Source organism: Ailuropoda melanoleuca, chromosome 11 (genome assembly GCF_002007445.2).
Source record: "Ailuropoda melanoleuca isolate Jingjing chromosome 11, ASM200744v2, whole genome shotgun sequence".
Lineage (NCBI taxonomy): Eukaryota > Metazoa > Chordata > Mammalia > Carnivora > Ursidae > Ailuropoda > Ailuropoda melanoleuca.
The window spans coordinates 18,931,588-18,957,035 of NC_048228.1; the positions used below are offsets into that span (position 1 = coordinate 18,931,588).

The 25,448-nt window shown below is 36.9% G+C and overlaps 1 protein-coding gene across 16 annotated transcripts in view; it reads left to right on the plus strand.

Annotated features, from left to right (window-relative positions):
• Window positions 1-25,448, plus strand: part of CAMK2D (calcium/calmodulin dependent protein kinase II delta) — a 308,625-nt gene that overhangs the window by 236,596 nt on the left and 46,581 nt on the right. For all 16 annotated transcript variants that reach the window (XM_019803409.2, XM_034671311.1, XM_034671307.1 and 13 more), the window contains exons 7-12: window positions 377-479; window positions 5,577-5,660; window positions 18,792-18,886; window positions 21,463-21,585; window positions 22,415-22,498; window positions 22,920-22,962. In XM_019803409.2, the coding sequence (XP_019658968.1) occupies window positions 377-479; window positions 5,577-5,660; window positions 18,792-18,886; window positions 21,463-21,585; window positions 22,415-22,498; window positions 22,920-22,962 (532 nt within the window). The remainder of the gene's footprint in view (window positions 1-376; window positions 480-5,576; window positions 5,661-18,791; window positions 18,887-21,462; window positions 21,586-22,414; window positions 22,499-22,919; window positions 22,963-25,448) is intronic.

Below are 25,448 nucleotides of genomic sequence, written 5' to 3' on the forward strand. Positions count from 1 at the left end.
TCTGCTGAAAATGTCTGTGCTCTATTGGGCTTCTAAGTCAATGTCCAGGGCCAAGTCTGGACCTCAGCAGCCCTTGGAAGCATGTGAGCAGGTCAAGACAGGTGCTTCCGTTCATTTGATCTCTCCCCAAGTGTATTCTCTCTTCTGCCCAATATCTCTCTAGTACATTTATGCATCTGTCTGAAGCCTGCACACATGATAATTTTTAATCACTTTTCTAACCATATTTTCCCTGGGATTTAGGAATGACAGTCTCCGGGAGAGAGGACAGTGCATGACTTTTTTTCCCCCCTAATCTTACAGAATGTTGTTAGTTTTGAATAGTCACTTAAAATAGGTTCTCACTTCAGTCTCTTTTTTTTCTTTCTAAATAAAGCCTGAGAATTTGCTTTTAGCTAGCAAATCCAAGGGAGCAGCTGTGAAACTGGCAGACTTTGGCTTAGCCATAGAAGTTCAAGGAGACCAGCAGGCGTGGTTTGGTGAGTAGGGCCTCTCTCTACTTCCTGCTGCGTGTTCTCTTCTGGCTCATCATAACCCACTTCCCAGCCAAAATAAAGCAGAAACGTTCCTTTTAACAATAGCCAGATGAAACTGAAGACATTTGATCTTTATAAGCATTTAATTTTACTGACATTAAAAGGTATATAATCTAGAAATAAGAGAAAATATTAATAGGAGAGCAGTAACATGTTGACTTTTTCCTAAAAGATGAGTGAGAAAATGGATCCTGTACTAAGAATTAATAGGGATTGTTAAATCCCTATTGTTAAAAGGACTTTTTATTTGAGAGAAAATTGACTGTTCACGTAGAACCTTACTTGATGCCAAAAACTGCTGTGTAAATAGCAGGGACTCAGGAAATACAGAATATTTCCACATAGTTTGTATTTAACAAATTAAAGTTTAAAAATATTATAGATAAATGTGTGTGTGTTCATCTTAATTATTTTCTACTTCTTCACACTGCCAGTTCTGCTCTAAAATTCTGAGAATTTTGAAATTTCTTTTTGACGAAATGTCTGTTACTTTACAATTAAGAAAGAAATTAACTCTAAGTTTAAATTAGAGCATTTCTAACCGGGCTTGTGTATTATTTCAGTATTTATCCTGTTGCACTCTTTTATTCACTGTTTCTTTTTTTATGCCTCTGTTTTTGCCATTTCCCAGTACTGGCCCATTTTTTTTTTTCATGTAATCTCCCAAAATATAACCTCTCCCCAAACCTCTTACTTCTTTTCTGACTTTCAATGTATTGAGGTTAGATCATTTTTAAAATGCCCTTCGCTTCTAATTGCTTTTCCTCTGAACAACATCAGCAAACAGAAAGAGCACTCAAAAAGTGCTTAATTCTTTCATTTTATATGTAAAGAGTTTCTGTGTTTTCCTAAATCTAAGGTGTGCACAGAGCCTCCAGGGTTCGCCCTTGTCTCTGGTCTGTCCCAACTAGTAGATGGGAGTGGTGGTGTGGCAGCCTTCTCCTCTACAGTCAGCTTAATTTAGGACCTCACTTTCTGCTTCCTGCTCTGTTTCAGGAGTACCTGACTGTTAGCCTTGTCCATGATTCCTCCTAAGCGTAATACCACCATTCACATTGTCTCCTCACCCACCAAATGAATTTAGTGTCTCCAAACTTGGCATTTGGTTTTTCGTATTTTGACATATGAATAAGCTTGTTCCTCTTAAAGGAACAAAGTGAAAGAAGGTAGGACCTAGAATAAGTACTGTAAATTGGAGATTCAGAGGCATCTTTGCATCCTGGGTAAGGGCACAGTTGACACAGATAAAGAATATATGATAACTTGGAGTTGAGGTCCAACAGAAAGTAGGAGGGCTATCACAGAGATGGACAGAATAATTAATGGAGATGCTTCAATTAAGCAGGAGGTCCTGTGCCTCAAGGTACTGACACTTCTGTATCAGTAACTGTTTACCATGTAGTGTGGGAGCATCTTAACAGAGTCATGCATGAAGGTGCTCTGGAGCACAAGAGAAGTATGAAATTCTGCCTCTGGGGATTGGGGTAGTGCTTCCGCTTTCCTAATGGGTGAATGAGAATTTGTTCACTAACATGCAAGGAGATGAATGCTAGACAGAGGGGATCAGCACATGCAAAATCTCAGAGGCATGGAAACTGTCGTTTCTATTTACGGAATAGCAAGAAGTTTGATATAGCTAAAGTATAAAGTATACTGGGGTGAGTGGTAGTTAATTAGGTGGGAAAGGATTTTATGTGCTTTTGAAGGATTTGGCTTTTATCCTAGAAGTTTCAAGAATCCTGTGAAAAATTTTAAGTAGGGAAGGATATAATTGGGTTTATGTTACATAATGATGTTGTGGGTAACAATGCAGAGGGCGGCTTAAGAATACTTCGAAGGCAGGGGACACGTTAGGCTAATACAGTAGTTCAAATTATGCATGATGACAGCTTGAACTAAGGAATATGCAAGAGCAAGCAGATTCCTGATAACATGCAGAACAGACAGTGACTCTGAACTCTAAGGAAGTCTGTTTAGAGGAAATCAAAGCCCCAGAGGTTGGACTCTAGTCCCATCTAGTCCCATCTGCTTCACAAGACTCGGGGTATGAAGCAGGACACCAAAATAGGGGCTTAGGTTAGGGATGTAATTGCCAGAACTAGGTAGAAGGTGCTGATAGGATAGCAGGAACAAGACAAGCCTTATTATCAGACCCAAGGCTGCAAATTAACATCGGCAGCTTGGCTCGGTGCATAAAAGAGTGATATAATTGAGCGCCTTCAATCTCCCTTATTTCGAACATGGTGCTTTATCTTCTGTGCTTGAGGGCAGGATTGCGTGTAGCAGAAAAAATTCTCTTTTGGAATTAGAATACCCAAGCTTATATCCTGGGTCTAATAGTTGTGTGATATTGGGCAAGTCACTTTAACCCTGTGAGGTCCATGTCCTCTTTGTAAGCAGTGATGATAAACACTTCTTTGCAAGGCTGTTATGAGTCCATAGGAATATGCCTGGGCTACGAAAGATTTTGAATAAGTTTTCAAAATCATCTTGGCATGAAACACAATGCCACCGTTCACAATGCCTGCTCAGTGAAAGTAGTTGAGCAAATCAATGAGTGAAAAAACAAATATCAAGTTAGTGAAAGCAATAGCAGCCAAATGAAAGTACACAAATTTCAAATTGTGATCATTTATTTCTAAAAGTGATCTGATTCCAGAGAAAGAATGACAGATTGGGAATAAAATCCCCATTTCTTCTTCAGTATGATACTATAACAGTTATGTTCTTGCTAAGAGACCTTAAAAAGATTAATCAGGTCAAATGTTCAGGAGTAGAAAGAAATCATGTTGGATGAGTGAAGGGGAACTGGGAGATAAAGGGTCTTAAAGTATAGGCTAGGACCGTGGTCTTTAATCTGGAGTTTGGCATTGGTTTCCATAGGGTTCCTTTGTCTGTGTGTGAACTTGGGAGGAGTTGGAAAGGGGCCATTGGAATGAGAGCAGGTGTGGCATCCCAGTAGCTCTTTAGAACTCTTATGCCCATCCCTACCTTGGAATTAGCTGACTTCACATCACTCCTTGATGTAATCCTCAAACTTTAGGTAATGGAACCAACCATTATTACTCAGGAATTCTTTCACCTCACAACTGTCAAGTAAATGCTTCTTTTAAGTAAAGTTTGAGAATAGAGGTAGATGCACTATGGTCCATGCGAAGCTTAAACTACAATACAGGCATCTTTTCTTGGAGTCCCTTCTCAGTGTCCACTCCATCTTCCTCTACAACAAAGGAAAGGAAAAGTGATAAAGGGGCAGAGGAGTTAAAATCCACAATCCTTCGCCTCACTTTCCAAGGTAATTTTGTTCAGAGGAATAACTGTGCTAATATACACACACACACACACACACACACACACACGCATACATACACATATATACACACACATACATACACACATATATACATACATACTTGTTTTTATACCTTTTTGCACATTGCTGTACTTAATAAGTTTGAAAATGGGAAGAAAAAGCTCCTTTCTTGGGCACTTGGAATTCCAGTAAATATTTAATGAGCTTCTTCATTGATTTGCGGCCAGAGGAATTCCTGATACATATCGTTTTAAAAAGAAATGTTTCCAGTTTTCATGTGTGCCTTTAAATAAAACTTCCAAATAGTTATTTTGAGTCTTTTTAAAAGTAGCTATTTTTATTTGAAAGCTATTATTTTCAGAAATAAGAAAAATGTCACTCTAGGTTCTAGCTCTAAATTGATTGTTATTTAAGCATACCTTCTTGGAGTTTATACTGGTTTATACAATAACGAAGCTTTATTTTGCCATCTAGTTTCTCTTACCACATCTCTCTTAAAATTCTAGTTGATACTTGTTCAATAGTGATTCATCCAAATGTTCCTGAGCCTTCTCTTTAGTTGACAGTTATAAGTACACATTGAGTATTTATTAGTACACAGCGATCTCTTTGATATATTTAGGGCTTGTTTCTTCTGGTGAATTCTTCAATCGCTCTCAGCCCCATTCCCACCCCACAGCCTACCTTACTTTCAAAAATGTTTACATAAGATCTATGTTTCTGTCCTTTTGTTTTATAGATGAATGCTTCTCATAATAAAATGATGTTGGTATCATGATAACTATCATATCTTGCAAGGTTCTAATCCTATCTTCAAATTTCTCCCTATTTTTTTTCAGGTATAGGGGAAGAAAGACTTTTTCTCTCCCCTCTTAGGTTTGTGGCTGGGGCCTCTGAGTCAACTGACAAAAGACCGATGAACAGGAGAAGAGCAAACAATTTTTTTGATGTTACTATTTTAACTTTGACATACACACAGAGGCCTTTCTAGAAAATAAGAGAAGACCTAAAGAAAGGCCAGACCAAGGGACTTCTATCCCATTTTAACAAAGAGTGATAAATTGTGGAGATTTGACAAGACAAAGGAAAAAGGGGTTTCAGCTTGGGGCATTAAATTGTGGGGAAATAATGAGGAAACATATAGGAAAACTGATGGAAGATCAGGGTTATTTTAGTGAGGTTGGTTTGTATAGATCCATCTTGGCACCAGCTCCCATGCCAGGAATGTTTTCCTCTTCCTGGTACAGGGAGGGCACCTTTTTCACAAGAAATTTATGCCCTACTTTTAGAAAGGAGAAGATTAAAGAGCCTGTCATACATCTACTGATTCTCAGTTGCCTTCAGCTAAAAATAATCAGTATGCCACAGTGGCATATTTTGGGGTGGTGTGTTCTGATCCCCTTCACAGGTTTAATTTCAAATCCTGCATAAGTAAGTGAGAATAAGAACTGATAACCAAATAGACTTAAGTATGCATGCTGACTATGTAACACAATAGAACAGCCTTCATATCTGGGGGAAAAATGCATTTTTTCCTAATAAGCTACAAAGCAGATTAGTGTTGGTCCTGCTGTGGAGAGAAACTAGTGTATGTTATTTTAGTTCTTCTTTTATTTTGACAAAAAATCTTCAGATTAAAAAGTCCCAAAAATGTTTTTTCCTTAGTTTCCCGTTTCACGTTGGTTTTGTCAAGTCAACTCTGACTCATTAACTTCCATTTTCCCTAGGTTTTGCTGGCACACCTGGATATCTTTCTCCAGAAGTTTTACGTAAAGATCCTTATGGAAAGCCGGTGGATATGTGGGCATGCGGTAAGGAATCATATTTCCATGTAAAGTTTGCAGTACACCAATATAATTAAAAATAGTATTTTTCCAATTTGAAGTTACTGTTCTCTTGTGATCAACTTAGAGTAGTGGTTCTCAAACTTCAGCCGACAACAGGTCATGTGGAGGGCTGGTTAAAGCACAGATTACTACTTCTGACTCAGTAGGTCTAGGGTAAGAGCATCTGTGTTTTTCGCAAGTTTCCAGGCAATGTTAGTGCTTCCAGTGTCAGGAGGCACGTTGAGACCAGGGACACAGAGCATCCCCAGTGGCGGCCGTGCATTTATGCTGCTGTCCTCCCACCTCATTCAAGCAGCCCTTCCCACAAATGCCATGTTTGCACAATGTTTGGCAGGAATTAAGAGAGAAAAAATGGATCTTGGAAAAGAATGAAACTGGTCTGTCCTATGGACTGAACTCTGATTTAGGCCTTTAGCAACCAGCTCCAATCAAATGAGTATCCTGTGCAGGCTCACAGACTTACAATGTGGAAGTGAAGAAGCCAACTCAGAGATACTAGAGATCGGGTTCGTAGGTGCAAAGCAAAGATTTGAATGCAGGTGTTGTGACTCCAGATACAGTGCTCCTCCCAAAACTGCTTTCCTGTAAAACAGGAAAATAGTACCTTTATAGGATTGTATGGGGGTCAAATGAAGATATTTTACAGTTTCTAAAGAAATTTAAAATGCAGACCCCAAGCACTGTCTTCCTCCTGCCTACCTGAGAAGATCTTCTAAGCATGAACTGAATTCTATGCCTTTGGGTTAGGGCATTGTCACAGAATGTCCTTGTTCAAATCTAAATGCTAATGGCAAACAACTCACATATTTCCCTTGCTACAGATCAGCTCTCATCACAGATCTGTCTTCGCTGATGAATTTAGAAAGCAGCAAAGAGTGTGCTGAGAGGCAGGCGGACACAGTTGGGTTTTATGGAGGATACAGTTGAGGGGAGTCTAGCTGGAGTGCTGCACTCAGACCCTGAACACCAGCGGGTTAGTGTGGAAGAGACCGGTTAGTAGCTGAGGGAAGGCACTCAAGAGGCTTTCTTTGCTGCCTTCCTCAGAAGGCCACCTCTGGCCTCCTCCCACCTCCCTTTTTATTCATCCCTTCTTCTTTTCCTCTTTGTCCTCCTCCCTCCCACCAGCTTCACAGGCAGGAGGCAGTACGTGCAGAGGTTGAGAGCCCTCACCCAGCTCTTCAGCGCTCTCGCTGTGACTGGCACAAATTTTAAGTAGTCCTGGTATCTCTGCTTCCTTGTATGAAATGGAAAGTTAGAAAGTATTTCTTTATAAATGAAGTTTCTAGATAACTGATATGTAACCATGTGAGAGATACCTGACACATTTTATTAGATGACCCAGCATTGTTTTTTGATCATCAGTTGAATATTAGAACTTCATCTGGTTACCTGAATCTCTCTTTGCTTTCTTTGTTCTCCTTTAAATTCTTCTCTTGCATACCTTTGATTCTGACGAAGATGTTATTGTGGACCAGTTTCACAGCTCCTGAATTGTATTTCATTCATTCAAATACTCTAAATAAATCATTTATTTAGATGCATTAAAAACATTTTTTTATAATATATCATTTTAAATTCATCAGCAAAGGCAGATCTGTGATGAGAGCTGATCTGTAGTAAGGGAAATATGTGAGTTATTTTATTGGTGCTGAAGAATATCAGATTATTTAAAAGAAACCCTAAAAACTGGTATTTTGTTTTAGGATTTCTTCTGTGGAGCAGAATCAGGGATGAAGCATACATACGTATGTGTATATAGATAGCTAGATGTCCAGCCCCTACATGAGCCCTCTAGTTTACTGGGTCTGAGTTGAGTACAGGCAGCTGCATTTTTAATAACTATGACGTATCATCAGAGTTTAGACTCACTGTCTTAGACTCACTAAACACACTATGCTCGATTTTAATATTACTTTGGTAAATTAGAGTATACTGACTTCTGGGTTTTTTGTTTGAGTGCATTATTTGTATAGCTAACATTTTAAAATAATGTTATATTCTGTAACAATAGGATTTCACATCTATAAAATGTGAGGTAACTTACAGGGTAGAAGCTCTAACTCTCTTGGCTGGAAGAGGGAAAAAAGATAGGCAAAGAGTGTGTCCCTCCTTATTGTCTAAGCTGCGTAACTTTCTTAAGAACTGTAAGTGAGTAGTAGCTAGATAGTACATGTATACCAGCAGACGTATATGCACACGCATGCAGGTCTCCTAATGACTCTAGAAACTTAGACCATAGGGCATCTCACAGATTTCAACCTCAGTTTTGCCATGGGCAGAGGCACCTTTCACTTTGCTCAGATCTAGTTGTTGTTGTTGTTGTTGTTGTTGTTGTTGTTGTTCTCCTTCTTCTTCTTCCTGTCCCTCCTCCTCCATCCTTCTCCTTCCTCCTCCCCCCTCCTCCATCCTTCTCCTTCCTCCTCCCCCTCCTCTTTCTTCCTCCTTCCTTTCTTCTTCTTCAGATTTTATTTATTTAGTTCAGAGAGAGAGAGAGAGCAGGGGGAGAGGGAGAATCTCAAGCAGACTCCACACTGAGCCTGTGGGGCTCAGTCTCACAACCCTGAGATCATGACCTGAACCAAAACCAAGAGTCGGATGCATGAACTGACAACCACCTGGTTGCCCCTCACTTTGCTCAGGTCTGCCCTAACCTTTGCTTTCTTCCCACAGTTTTCTACAAACAGCCAAAGCCCTTTGTGACAAGCTATGCTCCATTTAGAGTATATATTTCTTAACAGTTCTCATTTTCCTTAGAGATTGTGACTTTTTAAAAATTGTGTGCCTTGAAATGCATTTGGGATCACATAGGTAACTATGGAAATGTCTTAGATATGCCAATATCACATATTGGGGGAAATGATCCCCCTTCCATGAACATCATAATAGACTCCTCTGCCTTTTGTTACAATCCTGGATCACGGCAGTGGGTTTGGAATATTGTTTTACCATTTTATTATATTTTCACTTCACTCAGTTAACATGAAAGTAACATTAAATTTGTTTATTTCTAAGATAATCCACTCTTTCTCATCCCCATTGTTAGAACCACTGGCTTAATGTACACATTATTCAGTTGCTTTTAAGTTATGGCATATCTTGAGAGAAACTCTTTTCTGGGCATCCATCAGCACTAGCTCTTGCCTACTGAGTACTTCTTTTCAAGGCTAGATGCTGGGTAGTGTGGTAGGAAATGACACTGCCCAGATAACAAAAGGAATGCAGAATAAGACATTTAGCAGAACGGCAGCTAATCTTCTGTGAATTAAGCCGTGAGCACTCACTACAGCAGGTTTTCATTTTAGCAGTTGACATATAGCAGAGTGAAGCACACTATTGGTGTATAATGGCTAAAAGAAGTCTGTACATTATTTTTATTAGAAATACGCAAATACCAGTACCTAAGAAATTTCAACTTTTTTTTTTTTTTTTAAGATTTTACTTATTTATTTGAGACAGAGAGCGAGAGTGTGTGTGGAGAGAGCAAACTCCCCCCTGAGCAGGGAACCTGATGTGGGACTTGATCCCAGGACCCTGAGATCATGACCTGAGCTGAAGGCAGCCACTTAATCCAGTGAGCCACTCAGGCACCCCAGAAATTTCAAATACTTACCACCATTACCTTGCTTTTGAGACCTCACACAGAATGTAATCTGACCTATACTCAGTCTTCGAAAGCAACTAGTCCATTACTGGAAAGCAAATAATAGACTTTAATGAAGCAAGAACATACCCGTGTGTTGTACCATTAACAACAGTAAATTGATTTTGATGGCTTTCTTGCATATTATAGCTGTTTCCATAATTCCCCAATGGAATGATCAAATGTTGTTTATAGATGTCACCGAATCACTGGATTTTAACAAAACTTGCCTCTACATCTCAGTTCAAAAAATAATAACTGTAAGCCCATATAAATATAGCCAACACATACACGTGCACACACCCTTGCCTTAACTATGTCTCTATCTGAATGAGATATCACTCAGAACAATTATGAGTGATAATAAATTAGTGACTGTCATAGCATGATCGTGACTTTTGATGAACCTTTGGAATTTTATGCAATGTATTTCGTCTTTTCTTGCAGGGCCACTATAGATTTAGCATTGGTGGGATTACTTGATCTTAGAGCATATATTTGCTAACAGTTCCCTTTCTCCTTAGAGATTGTGGTATTTTTAAAATATATGTCAGCTGGCGTAAGTCAGCATCAAGTACTTTTTAAGAAAGTATTAACAGTTTGGAAATCTCAAGCCTATTGGACGATTTGTTGCTATGATTACCTTACACTAGTCAGCATTTGTTGCTTGTGATTACCAGTTCTGTGATTACCTTACACTTGGCCGTCACAGGTATGCCTCACAATCACAGGGCTCTGTGCCTTCATCCTTTATGACCCACATGCTCATTAGTCTCCTACCCATGGAGCTTTACTCACAATTATAGCCTCTACCAATATTGTCTTACTCTGAACTTACATATTGTCGTAGATTTCTCAAGATACAGTATTTATGGTTTCCCTAACTTGATTATTTACAAATTGTGGACCATGGACCCATGCTTCAAAGTGACCTAAGTGCTAATCAAAATTCCGCTTTCTGGGATGCACCAGAGGATCACCAAGTAAGATTCTCTGTGGGGAAGCTCAGGAATTTGTGTTTGGTCAAGTTTGGTAGGTTATCCTCATGCACAGCAGTGTTGAACAGCATTACCCTAGCTAGTTGCAAATTTCTTTAGGGCAGCAAATTTTAGGATTCTTACACAGTATAGCAGAGGTTGCAAACAGGTGGTTTACAGAGTCTTGGCCACACTTGGCCTTTCGCTTTGGGAGGTGTTGACATTTATTATTTATCTTTATAATTTATTATTGGGATTTTTTGTAAAACTATCGGTTTCTGGCTTCTCTAAAGTAATCAAAAGAACTAATAACAAGGTGCTTTTGTCCTTAAATAGCAACTGTACCTGTCAGGTGATAGACACATGCTCTCCCCTGGTTACCACCGCTCCCACCCCCCATTCACAGTGAAGGCTCAGGCATTCATTTCTGCCTGATGCTGGAAGAACTGTCAGTTTGCCATCCCTACTATATGGCATAGTTTCCATCATCTGGAAAATAACTTCCTATCTTACTGACCTTGATCTTCAGATCTTTGTTCTACCCACCATTGGCCTTGTAGGTCAGAGTTATTTAAACACTTTTCCTATTTGAATTGTATGATTTTCTTTGCATAAGGTATTACAGTATAAAAGAGAGCCATACGGATTCCTCATATAGTTAATTATGCATTTCCAAACTCCACTCATATTATGCCCCTTATTGACTGAGAGTATTAAGTCTTGTTAGATTGTTCCATTAACTTCCCACGGACTTCTCAGAGTTTTTCAACATTGCTTCTTTCTTTCTCATCAGAGCAGTCGTTAGAATGTTTTAATCACTAATGTGATTATAGGTTTAATCATGTTTCTAACTCTAGCTTTTATTAAAATCATTTTTGAATGTTCTTGATAATGTAATCTTTCTACCTAATCAGTGATCAGTGCTTCTCAACTCTTACTAATCAAATATCTCTAGCATCACCCAAGCACAAATATGTGCATATAGCAGTTAAAACTAGTTTTAACTTCCATTTTAAAATGTTGTATGAAGCTGACTATGTCAAAATAGTTTTTTTAACTTTTTGTTTTGGAAATTTTGAAGTTGTATACAAAAATAGACGGAATAATATAATGAATTGATGGCTAATCTTATTTCTTCTATACCACCCTATTCATTCCTAATCCCCAAGATTATTTTAGTCAAATCCAAACATAGTATCAATACATCTATACATGCTGTAATGTGTATCTCTAAAAGAAAAGAGTTCTTTTAAAAGAATGGCAATAATAGCAATACTTCAAAATTTAATTTAATAATAACTACTTAAAACCATCAAGTATCTAGTATTTTGGGGAGGGGGATTTGCCCTCTTATCACATAATTTGTTATTAGTTTGGTCTTTTAGGTCTCTTTTAATTTGTAGTTCTTGCTCCTCTCTCTCTCTCTCCCTTTCTTCCCTTCCCTTCCCATTTCTCTGTTTGTTGAAGAAAACTGCAGTTCCCCCAGAGCACCCCTATGGAGTACCTGATATTGGTCTCTATATCATATCTACCACTATAAGAAACCAGGATTCCTCGTAGAAGTGGCTTATTGCAAGTAGGGATCAGGAAAAAGCACAAGATGATACAGGTGCATCTTGTTATAGCAGAAAGAAAGAAAACTGTTAAAGGTCACAGACTTTTTTTTCGGCAAGAACATTTCAGGATTGATGATATAACCTTCAAAGGTTGGGTGTTTCTCATGATGTTAGTGGCCTTTGATCTCTACCTAGATAGTAACAAGACTCAGGAGCCAACTTGAAGGGGCTTCTTCTGGTTAAAGATGAGACAATTAGAGTAAAAATGAGAAAAATAATATTAATGGATTAAAACACATCAAATGAGTTGAAATCCATGCATTCATGATGATAATCAAAATACAATAGCAATCTTAACCTTTGGATTAGGGGATTAGTTAATGGGGAACCAATGTATTATTTCGAAAACTGATTAGTAAAAGGGAAAAAAATACCTGTTATTCTACTTTTCCTGTATGAACTGTAAGACAGGATAACCAAATAGTTGATGAAGTAACTTGTTCTTAGACTAGAGAGGGTATAGTAGAATTACAATATCATTATTTTGGAACCCCTAATGAAATATCTAGGTAGAGATCATCAAAGGTCACTAACAATATGAAAAGCATCCAACCTTTGGAGGTTATGTCATCATCCCTGAAATGTTCTTGCAAAAAAAATGAGTAAATAAAAGTGAAGATTTTGATTGGCTTTTAAAATTTTTACTGCCTCAGTTGTACGGAAAGAAAAAAAAAACTATTTTTTTTCATTTTTTTTCTCTGACCTAGGGCTAAAAGTTTAAATATTAGAGTTATAAATTAAGATTACAAGAAAAATGTATATTGCCCCCTTACTAATGGGACAAAGACTCTCAGACAATAAAAACTTTAAAAGAATCAAGGTAAAGTACCTAGCTAAAGGAAAAAGTGGCTGCAGGGAACATTTACTCAGGACTAAATTGAAACTTTACCAGTGAGAGTCAAGCCCTTCAATTAGACAACTCAAATAATTTAAAATTTAAAATTACCATTCCTGTTAAAGTTCATAGATGAAGAAAAAGTAGCTGCAAGGAACCTTTAAGACATGACTTTGTCGAGTGTGCTTGCGGCTGAAACAGTTAAGTCATGTAAGCTCTCAAACTCTACTTCCTCATCTGTGAGATGGGACAATAACGTTATCTACCCCATAGCATTGTGCATGGAGTAAATGGGATAATGCACTAAAGCACATGTAGCTGCTCAAAAAAATGTTACCTACAATAAAACTTATTATTATATCATGACTCTCATAGTTACTCTATACTTTTGGAAAATAGAACTCCAAAAGCATATAATTCAGGAAGGCCTCAGACTCCAATCTAATGATAAATCAAAGTAAGCTTACAAAACAATGTTTTTTTAAATAGGCACTGACAATTAAACATCAGTCCACTTAAAAGTGCCCATGTAGTTTTTGTCTTAAATCTTTAGGCCTGAGTGTTTTAAAATCTTCTGTATTTCTATAATTGTTTTAGCAAAAGTAGATTTTTTGGTAGAAACCCCTCAATCAAACAACTAAATTATGGGCACTTATCTATATAGTGGCTGACAGTTCTTGGGGAACCAGCCATCAGTGAGCCTTCCCCTTCACAGAGATCTACCACATCAGCTATCAGCCAGCAGGACTGCAGGTGTAACGCACAAGGACAAAGCCTCAGAGGCAGGCCACGTGTGCAACCCAGCCTAGGTTCAGAATGCTAAATGACTCTGTTGGGAGTCTTTTTTATAATTTCATAACAGCCTACCTCAGATGTTTATTAGAAAAATGTCTAATTAAAAATTAATATAGACTATTGCCATTACAAAGCTGATTTTCTTCTTTACACCCTAAACCATAGCCGAGGGATAAAACTACTTAGGTATAGCCTTTCTTCTCCCTGTGTCCTGGGAACACAAACACGACACTCATCATTATCATTAGATGCATCTGTTACATCAGATAGTAAAAATGATATAAAAATAAATTTAAATTAATGTACATTAAGTTTATAATATAGTGAAAGATGGATGGAAAAATATTTTCTATGTTGTGAAGATAAGTTATCAATGTATTGAAGTTTTTTTATAGTCTTTTTTTTTCTTTTTAACTGCACTATAGTAAAATAATTTCCAGTTTTGATTTTAAAGCTTTGTTGGGTTTTTATTTAAGAATGTTTAAAAAATTGTTCTACTCTGGTTGTGATTCACATGAATTTAAGAATCTGCTTTTGAACTGGAACTTTTAGAAGCAGGCTGTCATAGTCTAGGGTGATTAAACCATTGTTTAAAAGCCATTTTAGCTGCCACAGTGTCTATTACAAAAGGTATCAAGTCTGATGGACAAGAGCAAGGCTAGATCTCCCTAACAAAGAAAAGTTAAATAAACCCAAGAGATCAACACTGGTAAGAGAAAAAAAGAAACTTAGGCCATGCCAGGCAAAGTTTTACCTGTCTTACCCATCTGTCCTTGGTTTCCATGGTTTAAGGGAAAGCAGAAAAAAAAAAAAAAGCAATAGAGGTCAGAACAGTGAGAGAAACTAAAGACCTCATGCAGACCAATAAACTTTTCAAAAGTAGAAGGGGATTGGTTAAAGATGGCAAGGTTAGAAGATCCCACACTCACCTCCTCCCGTGCACACACTGACTCTACGGCTTCATATGGAACAATTTCCTTTGAAAAAAAACAAAACAAAAAAAAATAAAGGCTGCCTGAGTGTTGACTATACATCAGGCAAAAGAAAACCACATGGAAGTGGGTAGGAGAAGCTGGGACACAATCTCACAATAAACCCTGTCCATAGTTCAGTGACCCACAATGAGGAGAAAACTCAAAACCCGGGCCTTGTCCTTGAGGAGTAAAGGGTTCAAACCCCACATCCAACACCTCAACTTTTAGGACCTGCACCTGAGAGATGAGCACCCAACACATCTAATTTTGAAAACCAATAGGACTCATATTCCAGATGCATAAGACTATCACGATCTGAAAGATAGCTCTTAACGGGTCTGGATGCCTGGACATACCTGCCCTAGAGCTCAGCTCAGAGGCAGCCTGATTGCATCCAGACATAAAGTGAAGGAGGTTGACCTGCTTATATTACAGTGTCAGCCTGTGAGGCAGGCATCTAATTTAACACACATATCTAGGAGCCTACTGGAGTATTCTCTGGGTGGAGACTGGCAAGTGCTGTGTCCACTGCTCTCCAGAGTGCCAGGAAGGAAGATTTTATATGTGTCTGGTGCCCTGATCTTTGTCACTGCTGCCCAGGGGATGCCTCCTGATGGGCTGGCTCTGGAGGCCAGAAGGGCTTGTGTTACTCATCTCATGAGACTGTAATTGTCAGCATCATCCAGGGAGGAGCTCATACCATTGTCTGGCACCTTGATTTTAGTACCTGCTGCCAGGTGACGCCACCACATTGCCAGCTCTGTTGGTCAGTGGGGCTTCTGCTTGTGGGTCCCATAGGACTGTAACTGATGGAGAAATAGTTAAATAGCTACCGCCCCACTGCACAGCAAGAGGCAACAGACCTAGGAACGTGGTCTTTCTGTGAAGGGGGCCTATTAGCTAAAAACCAAGGCTGCTGCCTGAGGGACAGGTTTCTAATTAAACACACATCTCAGGAATGACTGTAATCCTTTCCGGAGACCTCAGAGAACACCACTCTCTTCATGCTCTTCCTCTGCCACACTCCAGAGCGCCATTGTCTCCTGGAGGGAAGCTTTTCACGCAGCTGGTGTCCTGGTTTTTACATCTGCTGACCTGTTTTTGCATCTGCCCCCCAGCGTATGCCCCTTGATTGCCTGGCTGGTCAGGGGGACTTGCATTCCTGGATCCCATAGGACTGGCAATCGGAGACAAAATTCTTGGCAGGCTGCCACCCCAGGACACTGCACAGACAGCAGATTAAGGCATACCTCCTTCCAGTCTTTTTGTGAAGGGGACCTTTTGGCTTGTCCTAGAACTTTGACCTGAGGAGCAGGCTTCAAGTTTGGTACACGTTTAGTAGATTAAGAGCTATTCTCAAGGTATGTAGGTTGTAGGCACCATCTTGGCACTCTCCTGTCTTGTTCTGACTTGCCAGTATCTCTCAGAAAAGAGATTATACATTCATCTTGAGCCCCAATTTTTGTGACTGTCACCCAGGGAGCCACCAAATTGCTTGGTCAGTGGGGCTTATGCTTGTGGTCTCACAGGACTGTACATATTTGCATAATTTTAAAAGCTGCTACCTGAGGATCTGGCTTCCAAATAGCCTGAATCTAGGTACTGAGCACCTCCCCTTTCAGTCACTGACAGGTCTTGGCACATCCTCACCTACTGAGAGCTAATAAAAATATAGTAGGTTTTTTGGATAAGAACAAAGGTTTGAGAGATGACAGAGGTGGAGCAGAGTTGAAAGACAGGGTTCATCTTCTACACAAGGAGAGGCGGTTGTTTTTATCTACTCTATAGATCAACACAGAGTCAAGTAAAATGAAAAAAAAAAGAGGAATGTGTTCCAAATGGAAGAATAAGATAAAACCTTACAAAAAAAACTTAATAAAATGCATATAAGTAATTTACCTAATAAAGTGCTCAAAGTAATGCTAATAAAGATGTTCATTGGACATGGGAAAAGAATGGATGAACACACTAAGAACTTTGACAAAGAGATGGAAAATAAAAGAAAGTACCAAATGGATGCCACAGAGCTGAGGAATACAATAACTGAAAAACATACTAGAGAGGTTCAAAAACAGATTACGTGAAGTAAAGGGAAGGATCAGTTAACATGAATCCAAGCTGCTGGTGGAACTTACCTAATCACAGCAACAAAAAAAAAAAAAAAAGAAAAAGAAAAGAAATGAAGATAACTTAAGGGGCTTATGAGACAACATCAAGCAGACCAACATTCACATTATAAGGAGCCCACAAGGAGGAGAGAAAGAGGCAGAAAACGTGTTTGAAGAAGTAATGGCTAGAAACTTCCTTAAGGAAGTTAAGGAAGGAAGTGGGGAAGGAAAGAGATATTCAGATCCAGAAAGCCCAGAGATTTCCAAATAAGATGAAATCAAAGAGACCCACATCAAGACATATAATTAAAGTGTCAAAAGTTAAAGATGAGAAAATGTTAAAAGCAATAAGAGAAAAACAACTAGTTGTGTACCAGGGAACCCCCATAATAAGTGTATCAGCAGAAACTTTGCAGGCCAGAGCAAGTGGCACGATACATTCAAGGTGCTGAAAGGAAAAAAAAAAAAACTTCCAGCTAAGAATATTCTACCCAGCAAAATCATTTAAAATTGAAGGAGAGATCATGAGTTTTCCATATGACAAAAAGTAAAGGAGTTCATCAGACTAAACCAGCCTTATAAGAAACGTTAAAGGGATTTCTTTAAGCTGAAAAGGAATGTTGTTAATTGGTAACAAGAAAACATATGGAAGAATAAATCTCTCTGGAAAGGTAAATACATAGTAGAAGTAGTGGATTAATCAATTATAAAGCTGGTATACAGGTTAAAAGACAAAAGTGGTAAAAATTCTATGATTGTGATAATTAGCTAAAGGACACAGAAGTAAAATGTGACATCAAAAACAAAGCATGGGAGGGGGAATAGTAAAAATGTAAGCTTTAGAAGGATCAAACATAAGTTATCGACTTAAAGTAGACTGTTATAATTAGAACTTGTTATATGTAAGCCTCATGATAACCACAAGGCAAAAACCTATGGTAAATACAGAAGAGAGAAAGAGAAAGGAATATAAGTATACCACTAAAGAAAGTCATCAAATCCCAAAAGAAGAGAGTAAGAGAAGAAAAAAGGAACAGAGAGAACTTCAAAAACAGTCAGAAAATGTTTAACAACATGACAAAAGTACATACCTATCAATAATTGCTTTAAATGTACATGGACTAAATTCTCCAATCAAAAGACATAGAGTGGCTGTATGGATTAAAAACAAAAATAAATTTACATTGCCTATAAGAGACTCACTTCAGATGTAAAGACACATAAACTTAAAGGGATGGGAAAAGATATTTCATGCAAATGGAAACCTAAAGAAAGTTGGAGTAGCTATACTTAGATCAGACAAAACAGGCTTTAAAATGAAGCCTGTAATAAGAGACAAAAATGAACATTACAAAATGCTAAAGAGGTCAATCCAACAAGAGGATATAACATTTGTAAATATTTTTGTACCCAATATGGAGCACTAAATATATAACACAAATACTAACAGACCTAAAGGGAGAAATAGATAGCAATACAATAAGAGTAGGGGTTTTAATACCCCATTTACATCAATGGATAGATCATCAAGGCAGAAGATCAATAAGGAAATATTGACCTTAAATGTGTTAGACCAGATGAACTTAACAGATGTATACAGAATATTCCATCCAAAGGTAACAGAATACACATGTTTCTTGAGTGCACATGTAGCCTTTCCTGGGAAAAATCTTATGTTAGGCCACAAAACAAGTCTTAATCAGGGACACCAAAGAATATGTCATCCCAGTGACAGGTGAGTTTCATCTTTAGGTATTGACCTGCTATGCTTCTTTAGAATTCTTTGGCCCTAAAGTTAATAAAGAAACACTGTCTTTGAACAACCTATTAGACCAGAGGGACATAACAGATAAATATGTAATATCCCATCCAAAAGCAGCTGAATACACATTCTTTCCGAGTGCATACAGAATTCTTTGGTTTATGTTTCAAACTGCCACATATTATCAGAGGTCTTGAGCATAAGAACAGGAGCATTCACCCTCCACCAGATGCTTCAGAGTAGATCAGAGAATGTCTTTGTGAAGTTTTCCAAATATCCAGTTTCCTCTCTTTGAATGGGTGTGGCTTAGTGTCATTGTGGATCTGCCAGATTTAACTTATTGTTGCTGAATGATTAAACGTTATGTTAATATACTCATTCTGTCTAGGTGTCATTCTCTATATCCTCCTGGTGGGATATCCACCCTTCTGGGATGAAGATCAACACAGACTCTATCAGCAGATCAAGGCTGGAGCTTATGATGTATGTAATAAATGTTCATATAGCTGAGTGTTTGTGTTTTCGTTTTTGACCAAGAACCAATTTTTTTTCTTTACAATTTTAACCATAGTTTTCAATAATTTCTCTTATTTTTCTCTCTCCTAGGGAAAGGGAGATAAGGAGTAAGGAATGCAGCATATGTATTCAGTTGATATTTCCTTTTAGTTCACTATCTCCTAGGATTGAAAGAAATACAGTTAGAAGTCTCTAATGAAGGACCTTGCTTATAAAAATTTTGAGATCTTAGTGCATTTTAAAACATAGAAAAATTAAAAGATTTTTGCTTTAGAAATGATTACTGCTTGTTTAGTTGAATTATATTCCCAAATGTTTATCATATAATTTTAAATAATATATCAATAATACTTTGCAGTGATCCATGTATCAAATAGAACATTGTTCCATTATGTTAGCTTGACTTTTTTGTCCTGTTTATGTAATGGGCTTCTGTGCAAGCTTTCATTTGAAGAATATGTTTCATAATTTAAAAGTGTTTGAAAATCACAATTCCAATACATTTAATTTACAATTAGAATATTTGAAAGTATGGCTATGAATTAAGTCCTAAATTTAAAAAATAAGGCCTCATCTATTTTCTCTTTATGGCTTCACTTTGTGTTTATTGATATAATTTTCTCTCCTTTGACAAATATGTCTGTAAATAAGATTTACCACCACCTCTGGGTACACTTCACATAGCCAGCCCTCTGGAAATTAGAGTTCAAGGTCTGAAGATGCTTTCCATTTATTATTAAGTGGGGTAACTAAGAAGTAGGCAATATTGGGTCCACCTTCTGTGCCTAAGTTAAAAGCTCAATGTGGAAGTGAAAGGATTTTAAAAAGTCTATATTATATTGTATCACGTCTCATGAACTCAGTGTGGCATTTCTGTTAAAATGTTCTACATATGGATGTGTATATCACAAGAATTTAAAATGTGTATTCTTTTAATTTTGAAGCATTCCATTCTAGTCAGACTAATAATTGGACCAAATTATGATTTACGTGGCCACAGCTAGCACATTCATCATCTTTACAGACTACAACTCGGCACCCCTCCCTGGGAAGAGAGAGCTCTGCAGATGCACTGTTTGATGAATGTGGAGTGACTTTGTTAAAATTTAAAAAATGAGGAAAATATCCACCTTTATTGAGGCTGAACCAGCTCCCAATTTGCTATCGGAAGATCTGTACCTCATGAAGGAGCAGCCTTGAATATTTTTTTTTTAATATTTTATTTATTTATTTGACAGAAATAGAGACAGCCAGCGAGAGAGGGAACACAAGCAGGGGGAGTGGGAGAGGAAGAAGCAGGCTCATAGCGGAGGAGCCTGATGTGGGGCTCGATCCCATAACGCCGGGATCACGCCCTGAGCCGAAGGCAGACGCTTAACCGCTGTGTCACCCAGGCGCCCCAGCCTTGAATATTTCTTAGTAGCTCCTAATCATTAGCAAGTTTTTATAGCTGCCCAAAATAACTTTTGGAATTAAAATGACAGTTGTTAAACTGGTAAATTTTAAAGTATTAAAGAATCACTATCATTTTTCTCATTTCATTTTGCCAATGGGTCACAAAGTACCCATTTTATAACTACTAAAAGTGAACTGAAGTCCATGACACAATGACAGTGGCGTTTGTCCAAGATTGTCTATAAAAAGTCATGAATTGAGAAAAGGACCTGATAGCCTGTCTGTTGTTTAGAAACTAATGTGTTGTAAATTTTTCCTAACCTATCAAGGATAGTATTTCTACTAATAAATTACGTGAAAATGAGGATATGTTACAACAAAAATTTTAAATGGAATAAATAGCTTTATTATATAGTTATTAGTGCGCAAATGGATTACTAAGAGAAGTTATGAATATTGGCTCCTTTTAAGAACTTTACTTTGATGAAGTTTGTAATTAAGTAGATTAACCTTTCTGAGGTGTTAAAATGAAGTCCTGCTAAGGCTCTTGTAGTCTGAGATTTCTTCTCGGTACTGTATTACAAATAGCCACAAGTAGTAGGTTGGTTTTGGCACAGGTAATGGAAGCTGTGTTATTACCTCTACTGTTACTGCTCATGAGTTGTGCAAGTATGTAATACCTCGTTGTTTTTTTGTAATACCTCCTTTTGAATCTTGGTGTAACGGCATGATGACACCAATACTTATGTGACAACCTGTCAGCTTTATTGATGTTTGCAAATAATTATGAGAAAGATTGCATAAAATTTTATTTTCAAACCAAAATAAGGATGCTTTGAGAGGACTAGAAGATTCTTAAGTTTATTTTTCTAAATTTTAAAATGTATTTACTAGGTATAAAATGCAATTCAGAATATATGTTCATCCCTTATTAGTTACTTTTCTTTAATGTATGTAAATATATACATAAAAAGAGGGGGATATATTTACATCTATGTCAGATTATCTGTTGATACAATTTAACTTCTACAAAAAGTAAATTTATGAAGAAATTCACCACTTAAGGAAATGATTAGTTTACTTGGCTCTTCCCTGTTTGACTTCAGTGTATCTATTTTTAAAATTCTTATGAATTTGTATTTTTCAAGTTTCCATCACCAGAGTGGGACACAGTGACTCCTGAAGCCAAAGACCTAATTAATAAAATGCTTACTATCAACCCTGCCAAGCGTATCACAGCTTCAGAGGCACTGAAACACCCATGGATCTGTGTAAGTGACAGTTCTCTAAAGACCTTAGGAACAAAATTAAAAATAAATTCTTCTTTAAATTTTTTTTATGGATTAAAATAATTTTTGCAGAGAAAGATGAAACTAAAAATGAATGAATTTTTAACTCAAGGTATTTAAGAAAATAAATTTGTAATGCCGATAATTGCTGTTTGTGGTAACAAAATCTGATTTACATAGACTGATAAATATTGCCTACCATCATACAAGGAGTGAATATTTCCCCTACCAGTTACTGATAATATTCATGAACAGATGTAAAGAAAATGACACTAAGATTAACTATATCCCAGTAGAGAATATTAGACAAAGTTCAATTATTTGTCATTAGGCAGCTATAGGGAAAAACAGTAAGGTTTAGAAGGTTATAATAAAGTTATACTAACAAGAAAGAATGGCCATAGTAGCCTGAATATACTTTAGATGTGCTAAGAAAAACTGAAATTTGGGGGGAATGTAGAGATTTCAGTACAATTCTAGGGTTAAGTGTCGAATGTTAGGGCAGTAAATATGGTGCTAAGTAAAAGAAAGACAGTCCAATAGAAATATAATTAGAGATATTGAAATAAAGATGATTTGGGGAATTATTGATATTCATTTCTGTACTTTCTATAGATAAATGTTGCACCTTCATTACAAATAGTCTTGGCAAAACTAGTCATCCATTATTAGGGAACTTTTGCAAGTGAATACTCACAAGTTCATCAGATGGGTTCAGGCACCATTAATGCAGCTTTGATGAAGTTGAGATACTGTAATGCTTAGTATGTTTTAAATATCCTAAGTTAAGTTTCTTTTCTTATTCTTCCAGCAACGTTCTACTGTTGCTTCCATGATGCACAGACAGGAGACTGTAGACTGCTTGAAGAAATTTAATGCTAGAAGAAAACTAAAGGTAAGAAATTTTACATTTTTATGGGGAGGTAGACTTGGCAGAGTGAGAAATGAGATTCTATATGAGAAAACAACTTTTCAGCAAAGGCTTTTAAATGTGCAGACCTCAGTCATCTCACTACTCTTCTTCTGGGTCTTCAGCAAATGGAATACCACACTGGAATTAAGTCTACAGTGAGCTAAGATCTAGGATCTCTGTGGCAGTGTGTGCTGTGGTTCCTCCCTTCAGAGGAAAAGAACTGTGCAATTTGATAGCATTATGTGAAACAAAAAACATGATGGAAGTTTGGCTTTCAGGAAACAAAAAAACAAAACAGACAAATAAAAATCCCCTGACTGAAAGTAAGACTAGGAGAAGATTTGTTATCAGGTCAAAGATTTTCATAAGCAACATTAATTTCATATACTCATCTTTCTGACAGGGTGCCATCTTGACAACTATGCTGGCTACAAGGAATTTTTCAGGTACATGTGTTAAGAATTCTCCTTATTCACTGTCTCCCCTTCAAGAGTTATCTTGGAATTAAGGAAAAACCTAGTAATTAGAAAAACACTATTGTTTAGGAATAGCAAATATATGGCATGGATTCCTTCCACACAGTGCCTATCATTAGGAATCGGCCTGGGTACTGTCTTCACAGAGACATTAGGCACGTGACCGCACTCTTCGTGAGAGCACTCAAGCAGTGCTTCCACTGGTGAGTGCTGTGCAGCCTTTGAAACCCACCTGTCATTCTTGCTGGGGTACACACAAGTTGTGCAGATATGTACTCCCTAATCTTGAAGCTCAGCGTTTTGAACCTAGAATGACTAATTCTCATTGATATTTCACCAACTAATAAATAGAAGTAAGATTTTTTTGTTTGTCTCATTCTCATAGGGAATCCCAATAAGCAAGATTTTTAAAGACCGTTATTGAGGAACCCAGTTCTCTTAGGCCCAGTTTCTTTCAAAAGTACAGTTGTATCTTGGTACACGATAAGAATGGTTGCATATTTCAAAGGTATCTAATCTCAAGAATTTACAGAGAACCCTACCTCATAGTAATGTCACAGGATAGTAAATGTTCCTCAGAATGATTCCATGATAAAAATAATTTTTTAAATAAAAGAAGCTAAGTCATTTCTTTATTTTAGGAGTGACTTTCCAAAATGGACATAAATATATATTATGTCCAGAAATTACTTGAATTTTGGAACTTCCTTCTTTAATAGATTATCACAAAGGACCAGGTTTCCAAAAATCAAATTTTGGTAAATGCTAATTAGTCTTGGGTATGGGGAGGAACTGAAGCAGCAGGAAAGCTACATTTGGTAAAGTGGCTGTTGAGACTTGGAAGGATTATGAAATGATTTGCCAAAAATACTACCACTTTATTTTGCTTACTATTTACATAAGAGAGATCTGAGACATCAAGTTATCCAGGTATTCTTCAGTTATTTCTCCCTGTACATACATAACCCCTGGGTATTAAAGTGCTATCAGGTGATGATCCATCCTTATCAAATGTTTTTCAACCTTCTCAACCAATTTTTAGTTACTGTTTATGACTACATTAAATGGTCAGCTTTTGTCTCCCATCATATTTAGTTATACATAATGTGAAACCAAAAGGGGCTTTCTAAAGGCTTCCGCTGACCTGTTAAGCAGTAACAAAGATAAGAATACAATGAGTAATACTACAAATTGAGGGATCGTGTTAGTCAAATGTATGTATTTTGTCCATTTTGTTTGGTGTAATAAAACGTCGTTACTGCCTTTGTCAAGTTACCTGTTTTATCGATAGTTGATTAATGTAGTTGACATTTATATGGGTGAGTTCAGTATCATCTCATTAAATATTAACTAATATATACTATATTCAAATAAATATTTCACTGTGGCCCAGAAATTAGTGAATCAATAAAAGTTAGGATGAATAATATATATTGTTAAAGATAAACTTGAAAATTTTCATCTCCAATATTAAGACTGTATATTTTGTTAAAGTCTTAAATACACTCTTAGGCATAGATTGGGCCTTTTTAAATATATAACACTCATGTATAGAAGCTTTTTGTGTACATCACATTTTCCTTTTCATCATTGTGTAAACTAAAAACTCATGACTAATGTGTGAATTTTATATTGTTTCTGATGTCTTAGCATGAAAGGCAAACTTTTTTTTTTAATCCATCACTTCAAAACCAACTGAATAACATTGGACCCAGTTACAACATCTTGTACTTGATATTGCATTTTAGTTTTGGGTATTTTATTCATTCTGTTTCATTAGCAAACATGCTCTTTAAAGTAATTTGTCCATAAGTATATGGTTATAAAGTTGTTTTTATTTTTTTTTCTTTTCTCCCTTTATGTGGAATGTATTTCTTGTGAGGTAAGGTGAATAGTAACCAAAAGGGACATTTCTGCATCTCCCAGGCCAAATTCCTGCTTACCCTGAATCATTGTTTTCTCTTTGCTTGCTCTTGCAATTTCAACTATTCTGAGTTTGCTTTCTAACCTATTAACTGCCACAGTATTTACTTAATGTTGCTTTTTAACTCTAGGCAAATAGTATTATAGTTAAGGCAACTATTCTTACAATGTCAATTAATAATAAATTAATAGCTTTGTTGCTGAGAACTAAATAAAATTAACATTTTTGTATCTTAAATAAATTTAAAATTATACCAAAGTGATATCAAAATAATATCCCAAATCAGCTGGATGTCAGGAAATTACATGTTCATGCAGTTCTATTATAGCTAGGTATTTCTATTTCAGATGCCAAAGTCTATTCTGATATACTTAAGTAATTATATATATATATATATATAATTTATATATATATACATAATTTATATATATATTATATGTATATAAAACATCAGATGGAAACATAAATGTCTACTTTGTCCTGCATATTCATAAGTGTTCTACACTTGGTGTACTAACTGTCATTAGCAGTT